Below are 15,074 nucleotides of genomic sequence, written 5' to 3'. Positions count from 1 at the left end.
CCTGTGCACCAGTACAGAGGTACTCCAGGCGGGTTTTCAGAGGTACAGCACAAAGCCCAACCTCCACTTAGGAGCTCGTCTTGCCGACACCATTCCCTCCGCTGTTCTGTGTGCAGACGTGGGTGCAACATTTCTGTGCCGGCCTTTCTGGTGCACAGCCGGGATTCCCGTCCACTCCCTTGTGTTAAAGACTAGACAGAGGATGCGAAATGTCAGCCAAGAAATAAAGGCTGCTTTGTAAAGGCTGGCAAAATACGCTGTGCTCTGGATCACATACAGAGCAAGCAAAGCAGACCTAAGGCCCCACGTAAGGGGGGGCTCAGCCCCCCTTCAGTCTTACGGCACAGCCCAACCCCTGCGCGGGAGACCGCTGCTCGCCGCTCCTCCACCTCCCCGCCGCTCCGCAGCGCTCGGCGCCGCTCTTGCCCCCCATCTCGATGGTAGGCGCCGCTCTACCCCACTTCCTGTTCCGGCCGGCTCCCGCCTGCGGGGAGCTCCCGACGCCGGCGGAAGTGCGTGTGCGTGGCCATGGCGGCGGTGGATATCCGAGGTGGGAGCGCTCCCCACGCCCGCCGAGGGTTGGGGGTTGTGCCGGGTGGGGTGTCTGCGTGCGCGGGGCCTCCCCCCTCGCCGCCCTGCCGGGGCGCCCTCTGGGCCCGGCCTGCTCCCCGCGCTTGGCCGCGCCGCGCAGAGGCGGCTTGGTGCGGAGAGCGCGGGGCAGCCGCGGCGGGGGGTGCGGAGCGGCCCGGGCTGCCCTTGGCAGGCGCCGCGGAAGGCCGCGTTCCTCCGCGGGCCGCGTCTGGCGGGAGCCCGGGGCAGAGCGCAGTGGGGCTTGCTGCCGTAGCGCCGCGGGCAGTAGCTCTGCCACTGGAGGAGCCTGGTGCGATGGCTGAGAGCCCTCGTCAGCCTGAGGTTTCTGCACTGTCTGCCCCAAAGAGCCTCTAAGTTATTGGAAGGCAGCGTGCAGCTGTGAGGGCTGTAGAGCTGTATGCTTTATCAGTGCTTAGTGTGGGTAATTGAGCTCCTAGGTTTGTTTGTGGGTTTTCAGGACTCAGAACAAGGGAGTTTAATAACCTTTCTAATGTGCCTACATCAAGAGAGGGAGCTGGGAGGAAAAATCATGTCTAAAAGCGGTTTTGCTGGACATGAAACAGACTAGGAGAGTGTGTGGAGGGTCTTCTGGAAAAAAACAAGCATGGGAAGGTACAGTAACAACTAAGAAAGAGAGTGTAAGTTGTCAAGTGTAGAAGAAAGTGGGAGATAGTGGGATGGCAGCGTGAGGCCAAAGCAGTGAGGTTTGGCAGGTAATCTTAACAGCAATTTGAGTAGATGTTATGAGGCTGGCTAAGTGTTAGAAAAGCCAAAAAGAAAGTTAAAGTGATTGAGAGAGAGAGGTGGGTTTAGGTGAGTATACAGTGGTATAAATAGAATGTTTTGAAGACAGGGCTATATTTGAATCAAGCCTGAAAGAAGGCTTATGTCATAGACAAAGTAGAGGTTGAATGACTGAAGAGTTGGGACTCAGAGAAAAGGGGGTACAGAGCGGTATGAGAAAGTAAATTACACTTTTCGTAAGAATGTCTGAGTGGAATCACACCAAAAGCCTGTCTAGCGAAGTCTCAGATAATGACCAAGGGCAGGTATTTAGGAAAAGGTCATGAGAGGCAGGTTAAGTATAGACGGAGCCCTTCCTTGCTCCCAGCTTTTCAGAAATCTGTGCTTAAGGGAGTTCCTGTAACAAAAATTGCAATTGCATCACTATGACTAATGGCTGATGATGAATTCATTTTTGGTTTTGCTTCCTCAGTGCTCTCTAAAAATAAATGCCAAAGTTTCTGTCGTATGTAAAGGTCCTACTTCTTTCTCTTTAAACTTGAATTGACTGGTTCTCTGCTAATCATTCCCCGATAACCTTTCAGGTTACCGTTCAGGACTTTACAGATCCTGTGTCATAGCCTTTACCGGTTGTCTTTCTCCCAACTTCCCTAAGGTGAATTATCTAGTCCATTTTCTCTTTTCTTGAGAGGAAGCTGTTTGATATCTGATCATTCAGTAGTCTTTCTCTATAGTTTGTTCTACTTGGGGTCATAAGAAAATCAGATACTGACATACTGTGGATTCTGATAATGCCACAAAAGTTTTCTGCCTTTATTTTTCTTCATATTTTTACTTAATGATTCCTACAGTCCTGTTTGCTTTTTCTGACTTTATTTATAATTATTTGCACAACAGCTAAGGGTAACTGAGTCTTAGAACCCAAACTTTATATTCAGTTTTACGATATATTTATCAGTGTCTCTTTGGCACTGTGAGCTTAACTGAGAGTGTAGTCTTGAGAAATTTGATTATTATTAGTCATACCAGTAAGAAATTTCTGTATTTGAGATATGAAGTGGGGCTTTATCAGGGCAAGAATGTAAATTTGTGCTGTTTTTATCTTGGCTGGGAAGGAAAGCTCGCCTTTTGGTTTTGAAAGGCATTTAGGATAATGTCAGTGCTACTACAGCTTAAGTGTTTAATGGGTTTTACTCCTGTGTTTCTGAGATTCTGTTTTTATAGAGAGAAGAGAGAATAGTCTATATGAAATCACGTGAATGCCTCTAGGCATTTCTTGTCTATTTTATGGAAGAGCTAGATTGGCAGTTCTGAGATTGATAAGACAGAATGAATTATTCAGTTATTTTGCATTATTCCTGGTTTGCTGAGCATCTAGTTTCACTTTACTAACCGTTCATAAAAGAAGCTGCTCATAATGTATGGGTTGACATTTTGCAACTGATCCTGCTATCCTTCAGCATGCAGAATTGCCACAAAATAAAATATTCACAGTGGAATGATGAGTGGGAGTTCTGGATATGCATATAAAATGCATGAACATAGGGGAGTGGTTCCTGTAAGAAAGCATTTCGATATTTTTCATTCATTCTTCAAAGACTTTGCATCTTTTGTGCTTAAAAAAAAATCTGAACAATGTATGCCTTTGTTTTCTTCTTTCTTAGGTATTAGGAATTCTATTTGTTACTATTGTAATTTAAATAGATGAATTTCAAGATACTTTTCATGCTATCTGGTATGTCTTTGGTGTTAGCAGTGGTGTTGACTATAAAACCAACCGTTGACGCTGGTTTCTGTGGTCTGCATTTGTCTTTGACTGTTTATGTGCATGAGGAACACAATTTTGCTGAAGTGTCGTAATTAAATCTAGGGATTTTAATTGGAATGTCCCTGCACATGTAGGAACTTACCTGGCATATAACAATTTGTATGTTATAAAGTGTATTTCAAATTTGAATACTCACATGGTTAGGTTTCCGTAATACTCACCGAGATGTAAAATGAGTACTTTTACCATGGGCAATTTAGGAAATTAATTGTGGAGCTGGGAATAGAATCTCTTATTCATAGCTGCTGGGAAACAGTTGCCCAAGATAGCATCTTTGTCCCTGTCTTTTGGGGGCTTGTTCACTATGGATTTCACCCATATAAAACATAATCGTCTTTGGAACATGCCTCTGATAGAACAGCAATTGATATTGTTATGTGTTTTAATGTTTCTAAGATACTATGTTATTAACAACTCCCTTACTTTGTTTCACTCAGTAACTTACTCATTGGCTTTAACAGAAGAAAAATCTTGCTTTAATTAATAGATCTTTTTAGTGTTTTACCTATTTTAAATACCAAGGTTTACAATTTGGAAACTATTTTTGTAAGAAATAAACATGACCGACCTTAGACTTAGTGTAAGGTGTACCACTTCTCAGACTTTTTTTCAGTAAGTGATTCAACCTGACAATTTAAGTTCAACTTTTCTACCAGAGAACTAGCTTTCAAAATGAACCATGTTTTAGATCATCTTTCTACTCAGCTATTGCTGTGGTTCATAATATAAACTGTATATAGTAATACACATATGCACATACGTAGTATTATGATAATATTATATATACAGTTATTAGAGCTAGTTAATTCACCCTCCCACACACACCCTGCTGGCATTTTGGGGAAATAATGGTATATCAGCAACTAGTAGTCAAGGAAAGTGTAATAATAACAGACTACATTGTTGTCTATCTACAACAGAGCTATAGTAAGTTGAAGGTTATTGATTGTTTTTTGATCTCTGTGAAATGCGTTTCTAAATAGAACTGGCTTGTGTGGGGCTGTGTTCCACTTCGCTCCCATGCCATAAGAATTAACTAGTGGCTATTTACTTTTGGAGGTTTTCATACTGTTTCAGGCCATTTGGTACTCAAAGTAGGTTTCTCTTGCCAGATAATCTCTTGGGAATTTCCTGGGTTGACAGCTCCTGGATTCCAATATTAAACAATGGGAGTGTGTTGGACTATTTCTCAGAGCGAAGTAACCCGTTCTATGATCGAACATGCAACAATGAAGTTGTCAAAATGCAGCGGATGACCTTGGACCATTTGAAGTAAGTCGTTAATTTGAAACTGCTTCCAGTGTAGTAGTGTTCTCTTTCCATCCAGAGGCTTTGCTGGTTGAATGGAAACACACTGGGAAGCTGCTTCTATTCTTTGTTTTTTAGCCTCACTCCTTGCCAGGGAGTCCAGCTTTTTTTATGTTTAATGTATTCTACTTCCTCTAGTGCCATTTCAAGGAAATTATAGCCATGAAGTATTCTAGGTGTATCTTGAGATTCCAGTAAATCACCTTTTAGATACTGTCTGAATTCAAAAAGCTGTCTTCCTTCTTTCTTCTTTCCAGCTCAACAGAAATTGAATACTGATATTAATAATGTATTTAAATGTTTTTCTTGTGATGAATGAGGCTTATGTTGGGGGATACTTTGGGTTCATAAAGAACTTGTTTGTGATTCCATATCCTGCTGGCGGTGTGCCATAATTAGTATGGGTATTCCTCCAAAGAGCTGGCTTTTTAGTATGAATAATACAAGTATTAAGTGTTGTAAGTAAACATCACAGATGGTTGTCTAGTGAGATTGTTCCATGTGCAGGTTAACTTTCTTTTCAGCTCCCCATCCGCTACACTGAGCCCAACTGAAGTGTGAGAACTATTTAAAGACTCAACAACATGATACGGAGCATCCAAGTTAAGCTGAATGCTCTCTGGCAAAATGCCTTGTACTTGGATGTGGTTGCAGAGAGGCTTTCACATCCCATGCATATACTGTGGTCCTTTGTTTCTGTATTTAAATAACAATCTACCATGATACAGATGTCATCTTTATCACTATTTATTCTTTTGCTACCCTGTCCTGCTTAAAAGTTTTGTGAGGTTGTTTTAACTTCCTTTGTATATGCAGATATATAGAGGTACATGCCTCTATTTACTGCACGTTATAAGACAGCTTCCAAAGCATCAGAATTTTAACCCATTACTGTTAAGCCTTTTGTAGCTCCCTGCATCCCATAGCTTTTACTTTGAGAGGAAGATATTTATTCTGGTTGCTTCTTTTCAAGCCAGATGATTGGAGTGGAGTATATCCTTCTTCATGCTCAAGAGCCCATTCTCTTCATTATCCGAAAGCAGCAAAGGCAATCTCCAACACAGGGTAAGGGGTCTCAGTTTTTGTCACTGTTGAAGGGCTGGAAAATTATTCTCTTTTATCTGTTTCTAACTTGTGTTTAAGCATTTATGGTTCTCCTCTGTCTTTATCTCCAATCTGAACATACGGACACGAGGCTTTACATGGGAGGTAGGCAGAGATACTCTACCTCGTGGAGTGATGTCCAGCCTGCCGGTAGCAGGGGTTGCCCTCCTGTGGTGAAATGGGAAGAGTGCAATGAAAAAGTGCTGCCATATATTTTGCTATGGAAATTGGTAATAGCATTCATGCCATGTTGTATTGCTATGTTAGGCTATACAAGAGTTTTCAGTTTAATTATTTAAGTAAGGCTAATTTTGTGATTGTTTGGGGTTGATGAGCTTAATTTGTGCTAATCATCTGAAGTGGCTAGTATGTGTTTGTTTATTTTTGAAAGCTATGATTTCCATTGGTTAAAGAGAAAGATGCATTCGTGCCTCTGGTTGCATCATGACTTCTTAAAAATTATTCTGCATTATTTCCATCTTCAGCTATGGTTGAACCAAACTATTGCTCAGTAGGATCTTGTGAATAAAGGAAGGAGATCCTGGCAAGATAAGGCAGTGTAATGCTACCAAATGCTTGTGTTTTGGTTATTCATCTGAGACCTAAATATTTTGGAGACATTAGGGAATCCTATGATACTCTGAGAAAGAGTAGCACTGTTGTCAGTCATGGCCTTTCCAAGTTCTGAATGAAATAACTTTGCTTTTTCTTCCCTTTGCATTCAACTGGATTCAATGTTCCTTTTTTAACCTTAAATTTACCTGTGTATGTGTGATTAATTAATAAGAGGTACCACATTTCTATTGTAATTGGACTATATTCTGTATTTACTGTACATATGTGTAAAACACTAGGTTATTTCAGAATAAACCTTACAGGAATGAAAAGCAGGGTTAATGCTAGTTATTTTTTAACTTTCTGTTTAGTAACTTCAGCTCTGTGTATGCGTGTTACTCTCGTATAGGACTTTGGCTTGTCTAGTAATGCTGCTTATTTGCTCATGTAAGATAATGACCTCTTTGTATTTTAGTTCCATATGGAAAAAGAGCATATATGACTGCTTCTTTGAATAGATTTTTCTGCTTGTTTTTAAGCAAAGGTTTTGAATCTAACTTTTAAAAGGTGAGTATAGAAATACTGTGCATCCTGTAGTTTCTGCTTTTGACACTTTTTCTTTTTTTTTTTTTTTTTTTTTTTTAATCCAGAGTAGTCCTACTGTGGTCCTACAGTTTGGGCTAGATCTCTTACTTGTATCGCTTAGTTCCGTGGCTCAAACTTAACCCATATGTTTTATTTTATCTTGATACAGATATTACAGTGTTTGAAATAAATTAAGTAGGGGATAGGAAGCTTGAAAATTTAGTGAGCTCAGAGCCGGTGTTGAGTACTCGGGTACAGTTGGTGCAGGTCTGTCTCATGATTTCTGTGTGTTTGGAAGGAAAACTTTTGTTTTCCTCCTCCCTTCAAATCTTAAGCCAAGAGTTTCACTATTTGAAGTGGTTAAAATCTGTTGATAAAATCTGTAGGTCCAAAGACAAAGGAGAGCGATCTGTCTAGGAAAGTATGCTGTGAGACAGTAAAGCTGCTGCTCTGTGTCTTTTTTCCACCCCCACGGAAATGCTGAGAAGGAGCTCCTCCCTCTTGAGGAGGAGGGAGTAGCAGTTCTAACATGCACCCAATTGTCTTGTGTTAATTTAGGCAGGCATCCAAGTTTTATAAAATCCAAGTACTGGAGAAACTGGGTCCTGTTGGTAAAAGGGCTGAGATAGAATGTGTTAATGCAGGTGGAAGAATTGGAGCGAACGTATGCTGGGATAACAGCCATGGGGACATGAAGCTGGTATCATTGTTATAGTTCCTGAACTGAACAATGCTTGGCAAAGTATTATGGGGATGTGTTCCTTTGCACAGCAGCTTTAACAAAGAATTTTTGATCAACCAATAGAAGTTGTCCCTAACCTGTTTTAGCAAACGGATTTGGAAAGTGGTTTGGTTCCTTCCCCCTCTGCCCCTGAAATCTTGTTAATTTAAACAGGTTTATTCTGTCTGCACTTTGCTGCCATTGGGCCTAGGATATCTAGTTAAGAGGACCACACAAGTTGGAGAAATCTGAGCCTGGGAGAATGAGATGTTGCTTTTGAATGAGTTTCTAACGGTATCAGAGACCGGTGGAACTACTTCGAGTGCAGTTCACTTGACTCCTCTTGTGTAGTTCTGAAAAATCCCAACTCGTAAATTCAGCTATTTGCTTGCAACAGGACAGGAATTAAAGTTGATGCTTTTCTATCTCTAAAGCAGACCTAGCTTTTTTTACCTTTATCTCTCTGTGGATAGAGTGCAACTAAAGTACCTTAAGGAAAAACTTGGAAGAGAAACTTTCACTATGAGATGAATATTGAAATTTTTACTCTTACTACTGAAAATAAACAACGAATATATGTTCTTCAGACAGAGATTGAAATTGACCCTGTATGCTTTTTTTCCCCCTTCCACAGTTATTCCATTGGCTGACTACTATATCATTGCTGGTGTGATTTATCAGGCACCTGACCTGGGGTCTGTCATTAACTCCAGAGTTGTAAGTGTTCTGTACATTTGATGTGTATCAGTCTGTAGCTGTTTTCGGTTGTTCTACAGTCTGTTTCAATCCTTCCTGCACTGTTTTGAGAAAAGGTCTTGTATAGCATACAGTAACTTAAACAAAACAAACACTGCTAGTTAACATGGTGGGTATCCTGTATGGAAGTGAAAGCTCTTGGGAGAGTGTGGTGCAGTGTGGCCTGAAAAGTAGGGCACTGATTGTATAAGGATGAAGGGATCTGAGGAGCTGAAATTAGATAATTGGCAGAGCAATGCGAAGTTCAAATAACCATAAGAAAATTATTAAATGACATAAATATATATGAAATAACAATGACATATTCAGTGAAGCTTGCTTTGGAATACTTGTTGTTAGGTTAACCTGATACTTCTCTTTAAATTGGATACTCAGATTTTTGTTTTAGTTTGTTGTGTCCTAGTGAAGTGCTGTTTTTTCTGAATTTTTCTCAGTTTAGAAAAGCACTTGATCTCATAAGATCTTGTTAAAAAGATTAAATTCTTGGTCCAAAACTAGCTGCCTCAAGTTCCCTTTCCAGAACAAAAATGAATATAAAATAGAAATTTTTAAATCTCTGCCTACAAGAATTTATACTGTACTTTTTCCTTAAATTCTGAATATTTCCTTATGTTGACTTGTTCTGAAAGCTCACTGCAGTGCATGGAATTCAGTCTGCTTTTGAAGAAGCTATGTCCTACTGTCGCTATCACCCATCCAAAGGCTATTGGTGGCATTTCAAAGATCAAGAAGAACGAGGTATGATTCCCAGGCCCCTCTCTGTGCTTTTGAGAGGGAGGTTAATGTGCATATAAAGGAAAAGCTTGATGGCAATGCACTATAGTGGTACAGAGAAGGTTCAGTGCTAGTGCCTGTTCTGCTTGAAGGGTAAGTTAGTGCTTCCCATGAGGTTGGAAGGAAACTTGCTCTTCTGGGCTGGTGGGGATGAAATGCTGAGGTATGGGTGGGAGGTAAAAAAATGGTGAGCCCTACGTCAAAGAAGTGCGGGACACTTCAACCTGCTGACGACTCAAAGAGCACTTTCAGAAGCCAAATCAGTTTATCAGGAGGTAAAATTATTCTTAATGTGTCTTCTACAAAGAAAGAACTGATGTCAAGGGAGAAATGGAGATGGAGTTTAGAGAGGAAACTGTTGTCAACTTGTCATGCAACAAAGAGCTGGTGAGAGAACGGAACTTCTTGTGTAGTTTTCTGTCACATTTTCTGTCACTTGCAGAGAAGGCTAAACCAAAAGCCAAGAAGAAAGAAGAACCAAGTTCTATTTTCCAAAGGCAACGGGTAGATGCTTTGCTTCTAGACCTGCGACAAAAGTTTCCACCTAGATTTGTTCAGGTATGACACCTATAAGCCACAGAATTATGTAACTTGGAACTTAAGAGACTCAAAAATACTTGAACAACTGAAACTGACAGTGCATGGGAATTTTCTGTGCTTTCTAGAGTGGTGACACTGGTTAGATAATGGATTTTGAAAGTGGAAAACTTTGAGTGGAATGTGGAATTCCTCTCTGTAATTGTGAGAGTGAAGGCCTTGGCAAAACTATGATGGCAAATTTTATGATATAAACTCCTCACCTAAGTGTAGAAGATTTATACTTGTCAGCTATTGGATTTTGCTGCTGCTGCCAGTTTCCTGCTTTGTGAGCTGAATGAAACCAACACAGCTATTGTGTTCTAGTTACTGCATTCTTCTGGGGGCTTATTAAGTAGCGTGGACATCCTTGGCATTCTGTGAGGTGGTCGTGACTACCTCTGGATCGTCTCTAGCAGCTTTTTGTTCTACCAGGTCGTCTGCTGGGAAGCAAAGGAGAATATTTACAGCAGCTCACAAAACCCTTTATTCTTCAGAGATTAGGAAAGACTGGCTAACTGAGCACTTTTTCCATTAGTTCCTTTCAGTTGTCAGAGGAAAACTGCATTAAAAAAAAGTAATTTGGATTTTCTTTAAAATATATTAGTGATCAACCAACAGGCCTCCCTTCTATCTCAACTCCTGTGTACAGTTGCTCATTGCCTGCTTTGTGTATCTATATGAATACAAGGGAGAGTTAAGAATTATGACTTTGGTTCTTCTGATGGTTGGTTTTTTTTGTTTGTTTGCTTGTTTCCCACAGCAAAAGCCTGGAGAAAAGCCCATCCCAGGTAAAACTCTCTTATTGTCAAAAGATTTTTAAAATAAGCTATATATTGCTGTGTTTTTCAGTTGCCCCATGAGCTCCTTTCTGCTGCTACTGAGGTGGTTAGTTTGGTGCTGCCTAGTTGTGCAAAGCACTAGATAGGAGCAGGTCAGTGCGGTGACCAGCATGAAGTTGAAAAATATATATTTTACTCCCTACCCAGAGATGTCTTGCCCTTTCTGTCTGTAAAAACTGTATTGCCTGAAGGTTCGAGTGCAGGGAACGCTCTGAAAACAGGAGGGGGAAAGGGTACAAGAGGGAATGATTAGGTCAGTCCTGCATCCTAGTGACTTTGCCTGGTGCTACAAGCTCAGGAAAGCATGTGATGGCTTTAAGTTGATTCTAAGCAACCTTGAAACAGGAAAAGACTAACCTACCTTTTCAATGCATTCCACTCTTTAACCTGTATATGGTTAGGGTATGAGTTTAGTCCTTAATTGTTCTTAGGGGTACTAATTAATGTTACCCCTCTGAAATCAACAAGACTCTCTAAATAGCCTGGTCAGTATCTTAGAACTCAAAATTGGAGGTTTAACTTCTTTGTTTTGCTTTTACTACTTAAGTGGATCAAATCAAGAAGGAACCAGAACCAGCCCCTGAAGCTATCAAGCCAGAGGAGAAAGAGACTGTAAAGAACGCTCAGCAGAGTGCTGGCACTAAAGGACCTCCTGAAAAACGGATGAGACTCCAGTGAAGGAAATTGTTACACATCTGGATTAGTCAGTACCTGAAAGTCTACAGGAGATTCTTGCTCCCTTTCCTTAATATTTAAGCTCTTCACCAAGACTGTGAAAATTCAGGAATTGAAGTCCCTGTAGCAGCTCTTTCTGTAGAAACCTATTGTAGAAATGGCAATGGCAGGATGTGAGCTGCTTCAAAGAAAGTGTTTTCAGTTTTCATTCTGTTTTTCAGGTTGGCTTCTGAGAATGGTTTTTACACTGAGGTATATTTTTGCAGCCTCCTGAAATCCTTGCAATCCCTTGTGTCTTGGTTTCTTTTGTAAAAAGAAAAACTTTTATAAAAAAAACCAAACTTGTTCTTGGTGAATCAAATCCTGGATGCTAGGTTGCCTTTCTTAAATACTTACTTTGTTAGTGAATATGCCATACATGCTGGCAGCAGTCTCTTACTTGGATATCAGAATATGTCATGTGTTATTTTGAGGAAGGCAAGTTTAACTAAAGGATTTAGGCTGTCAGATATAAATTGCTGTGCCTTTAGTGTGTTTGGTATATAGATTGAAGATTTGGCAACTGGAGGCTCAAATCCATGTAATTAGATGTCAAACTGCCCCAAGTTTCTAAATGTTCTCAGCCACTCTTTTTACTTAAAGATAAGTGACAGCTAAGCTGTTCTGTTATAATAAAAAGCTAGTGTTTATCGAAGAGATATGATGACATAAAACAGGCTAAAATACCTTGCTGTTATGTGCTCACAGTGTCTACATTTCTTTCTTTCATTGTAACTCAAATGTCTCAATTGCATACTGTTTCCTCTGTGCTTCTAGCACCTTCTTGCTCTGTCTAATCACCTTGAGTAGTTGTCTGTCTGTTAGACCTGAGGAGGTAGGGAAGGGGAAGAGAAACATCACTGACCGCTGTATACTTTGCATATTTGCTATGGTGTTTATGCAAGGCACTCTTTGGCTTGTGGAGAATTTAGATGTCATCCATTGCTAGGAAATGACTATCGGCTTGTTTCATTTTTTTATGTAGAAGTAGTGGAGCCATTCTTGAAACAGTTTTCTTCTCCCCTTAGCCCCCAAACTGTTGCTTACTTTGTAATATCCTCTAGTAAATGTTAGAGTGAGGAAAAAGAGTTCTAAATAGCAGACAAATGTAAGTAGGAGAGACTAAAATACATTCAGGCTGCTCTGTCAAATTTATTTTGATGTTATAGGAGGGATTTTCACTTCAGTAACTGAGGAAAAGTTCTGACTGGGTAGCTACTGAATAATGGAAAGACCTGTGTAACTTCTGTCCTGTAATCCAAGGCTGTAACAAATATGTAGATAAGCAAATGGACAAAAAAGGGGAGGAGGGGCAGAAAGGCAAAAAAAGCAAAGTTGGAGCAGCTATTTCTCCAAATGTTGATGGAGGTGGATAATAAGCTAGCGTGAAGTCCTAACTCAAGTGAAGATGTAGAGAGTAGTTATTCTGGGATGCTCAAAACAAGTTGGAGATATTCAACCTTGAATAATTACAATGTAGTATGAATACATGTGGAACAAAAGGTTATGGCCTCTTTTCTGTATTAGAGGACTTCCCCTGAGAACAAAGGGCCCAAGAAGCACCATAAACTTTGACACTAGGTTGCTGAATTATGACAGAACCTGAGCAAGGAATGGGACTGGTTAACCAGAGCCCTAAGACTGTCTATTTCAGTGGCACCATGCTGAGTCAGAAATGTACTGCTTACAGCAGTAATCTACCACTTACAAATGCCTAGCTTGAGTACTGTTTTGCTTGAGGAAACTTGTTTACAATCATATGTAACCATAGCAAGTCTACAAAGTCAAACATGCATTAGTAACCTGTAAGAGGTGTGGAGTTTTGGGGGTGTTTTGTTTGTTTTTAGTGAGCTTCAGGTAATGCTCCTTTACTTGTATGTTTGTTTTATGATAGTTTTTAATTGTCAGATCAAACTATTTTATCCATAGGAGTCATGTGTCCTTTTTTTGAGTAAACACCATGAGCAGTGCTCAGCTGTTAAGAAACTATTCAGTTTTTTTCTCTTGGTAGTTCGGTATTTGGTCCTGAGCTGTTTCTTCTGTGTGCTATTCAGAACCTGCTCTGAAAACAATTATTAATTTCCTCATTAGTCTCTCGTTTGGTATTCATCATCTTCTAGAATCTGATTCATTTCAGCCATTTACACCAATAAACACTCCAAAATACAGAGGTTATCCACATCTTACAAATGGAGATAATGTGGATTATGGTTGGGGGCAGGGGATTTGTCCAGTAGGACAGGATCTGGTGGTGTGCTGTTGACATCTCAACAGCAGAAGGCTTCAATTATTTCTGCAAGGGTGTAGTTATTAGCCTTTAGTCCATAGTGCGAGAGTGCTGGGGATCTATCACTCTTTCCTAAAGACTCATCAGATGGTAAGTGAGAAGAGTAAGCCGATTGCTGGTAGGATTCAGTTCCACAGGAGCTTTGCCCCTCTCTGAAAATTTTGGAGGACTGCAAGATGAAAAAACATTTGCGGGGGGGGAAAGATAGGTTGTGTGAAAGCCAGTTAAATGTGCTAACCAAATGTTTCTGCTGTTGAGTAGCTACAGACGGATGTGATCTTTCTTCTCTGCTCTATTGTATGGTTAGCCATTTTTCTTCTCTTCATTGCCATATAACGGGAATCATTTCTCTCCTCCCTCCCCCCCAAAAATCCTGTCTACTCCTTACCTGATCAGAGTACAGAAGTGGAAGGCTCTGCTAATCTGAACACAACTGTGTAGTCTTGCTGCTGTGACCTTGATACTGAAGGACTTGCTGTAGGTGCTCAGCACTGTGTTATGAACTGTTACGTTAACACATTTTAAAATCTAATTGGCCATGAATTCAATGATGGAACCCAAATTCTTTCTCCTAGTCCTAACTATATGGTTATGCATAACTTAACTGAGGGTGGGGGGAAAAAAAAGCAGTAGGCAACTTCTAGGGGTAGGGCATATGATGTTTTGAGCAAATTGGCAGAGTGATGTAGTAGGGGCTCTTTTATAGCCTAAGTCAGGAATGGTCACAGAGCAGAAGCATGAATTTAAAAGTAGCACTACAGACACTGCACACACACAAAAAAATAATGTAATAGGATTTTTCTATTACAGCTATTGTGTCCTGAATTACATTTATTTCAAAAGACAATCTGACACAGTTCAAGGCTTTGGAATGCAAAAGGGATACATGAAAAGTAGCAGTGGAAAATTATTCAAAAACTTAAAAGCACAGATGACAGAATTTAGAGGAAAAAAGTTTCTAAGGCTTTAAAATTAAAATTAGTAAGAAAAACAGTAAATCTAAGCCTCATACAGTCAGAGTTTGCTCACTCTTAGCCAAAACAATAATGAACAACCTCAGATAACATACAGCTATGGATATGTAGGAAGATGTCAAAACATCAGTGATAATCCATGTATATGTTGGAGGCTTGTGGTCATTGTGCCACACTTACTGTTCCTGATCTAAAGCAACTGATTTTCGTTTAGCTATGTAAAGGCTACAATAGGGATAGATGTGTTAGTGTGGTATTCTCTTAGCCTGTGTTGTGATAAGCATCTTCAATAACTGAATAAACTTTGTCAAATGAAAAATACCAGATTTTTATAAAACCTCCTAGAAAATAAGGTGTTTTTAATGGGGAATTATTTGAGTAACATTATTTGAAACCATAACCTAGTAACAGAAGCAGGCACCCTCCTGTCTTCTTTACTTAAGTCTAAGCTACTGTATTATGAGGTGGGCTCTACCAACACTGGCTGTGCTTACCAAGAATGAGCGACATGCCAACACGCAGGCTCTGAAGCCCTCTCTGACACGGGTTGCTAACCTCTGTAGCAGCTGATTGCGCCTGCCCTCTGGCTGGCTCAAGGAACCTGCCTGCTTAGGGGTCTTGGGGGAGAAAGCAGCAGAGGGAGGCCCTGAGTCTCCAGCTCTGCTCTCATTGCTCAGCCTCCTGAGGGGTAGTGCCTGTCTGAAATGCATGTTGC

The 15,074-nt window shown here is 40.5% G+C and overlaps 1 protein-coding gene across 1 annotated transcript; it reads left to right on the top strand.

Annotated features, from left to right (window-relative positions):
- The first annotated feature begins 449 nt into the window (after positions 1 to 449).
- MED6 (mediator complex subunit 6) lies at positions 450 to 14,680 on the top strand. Its single transcript, XM_026095696.2, has 8 exons — positions 450 to 550; positions 4,276 to 4,435; positions 5,445 to 5,536; positions 8,071 to 8,153; positions 8,822 to 8,930; positions 9,409 to 9,524; positions 10,306 to 10,333; positions 10,932 to 14,680. The coding sequence occupies exons 1-8, from the start codon at positions 529 to 531 to the stop codon at positions 11,060 to 11,062; spliced, it is 741 nt and encodes a 246-aa protein (XP_025951481.1). The 5' UTR covers positions 450 to 528; the 3' UTR covers positions 11,063 to 14,680.
- The last annotated feature ends 394 nt before the right edge of the window (positions 14,681 to 15,074 follow it).

Source organism: Dromaius novaehollandiae, chromosome 5, assembly GCF_036370855.1.
Source record: "Dromaius novaehollandiae isolate bDroNov1 chromosome 5, bDroNov1.hap1, whole genome shotgun sequence".
Lineage (NCBI taxonomy): Eukaryota > Metazoa > Chordata > Aves > Casuariiformes > Dromaiidae > Dromaius > Dromaius novaehollandiae.
The sequence above is the reverse complement of the archived record's forward strand: the minus strand, read 5'-3'. Positions and strand labels throughout refer to the sequence as shown.

Bases quoted from the DNA above. Each gene is read 5' to 3' on its own strand.
- MED6 (XM_026095696.2), top strand. From the start codon at position 529: ATGGCGGCGGTGGATATCCGAG. The intron at 5,537-8,070 runs GTAAGGGGTCTC...CCCCTTCCACAG, and splicing joins AAGGCAATCTCCAACACAGG to TTATTCCATTGGCTGACTAC. The intron at 8,154-8,821 runs GTAAGTGTTCTG...TTGTTCTGAAAG, and splicing joins CTGTCATTAACTCCAGAGTT to CTCACTGCAGTGCATGGAAT.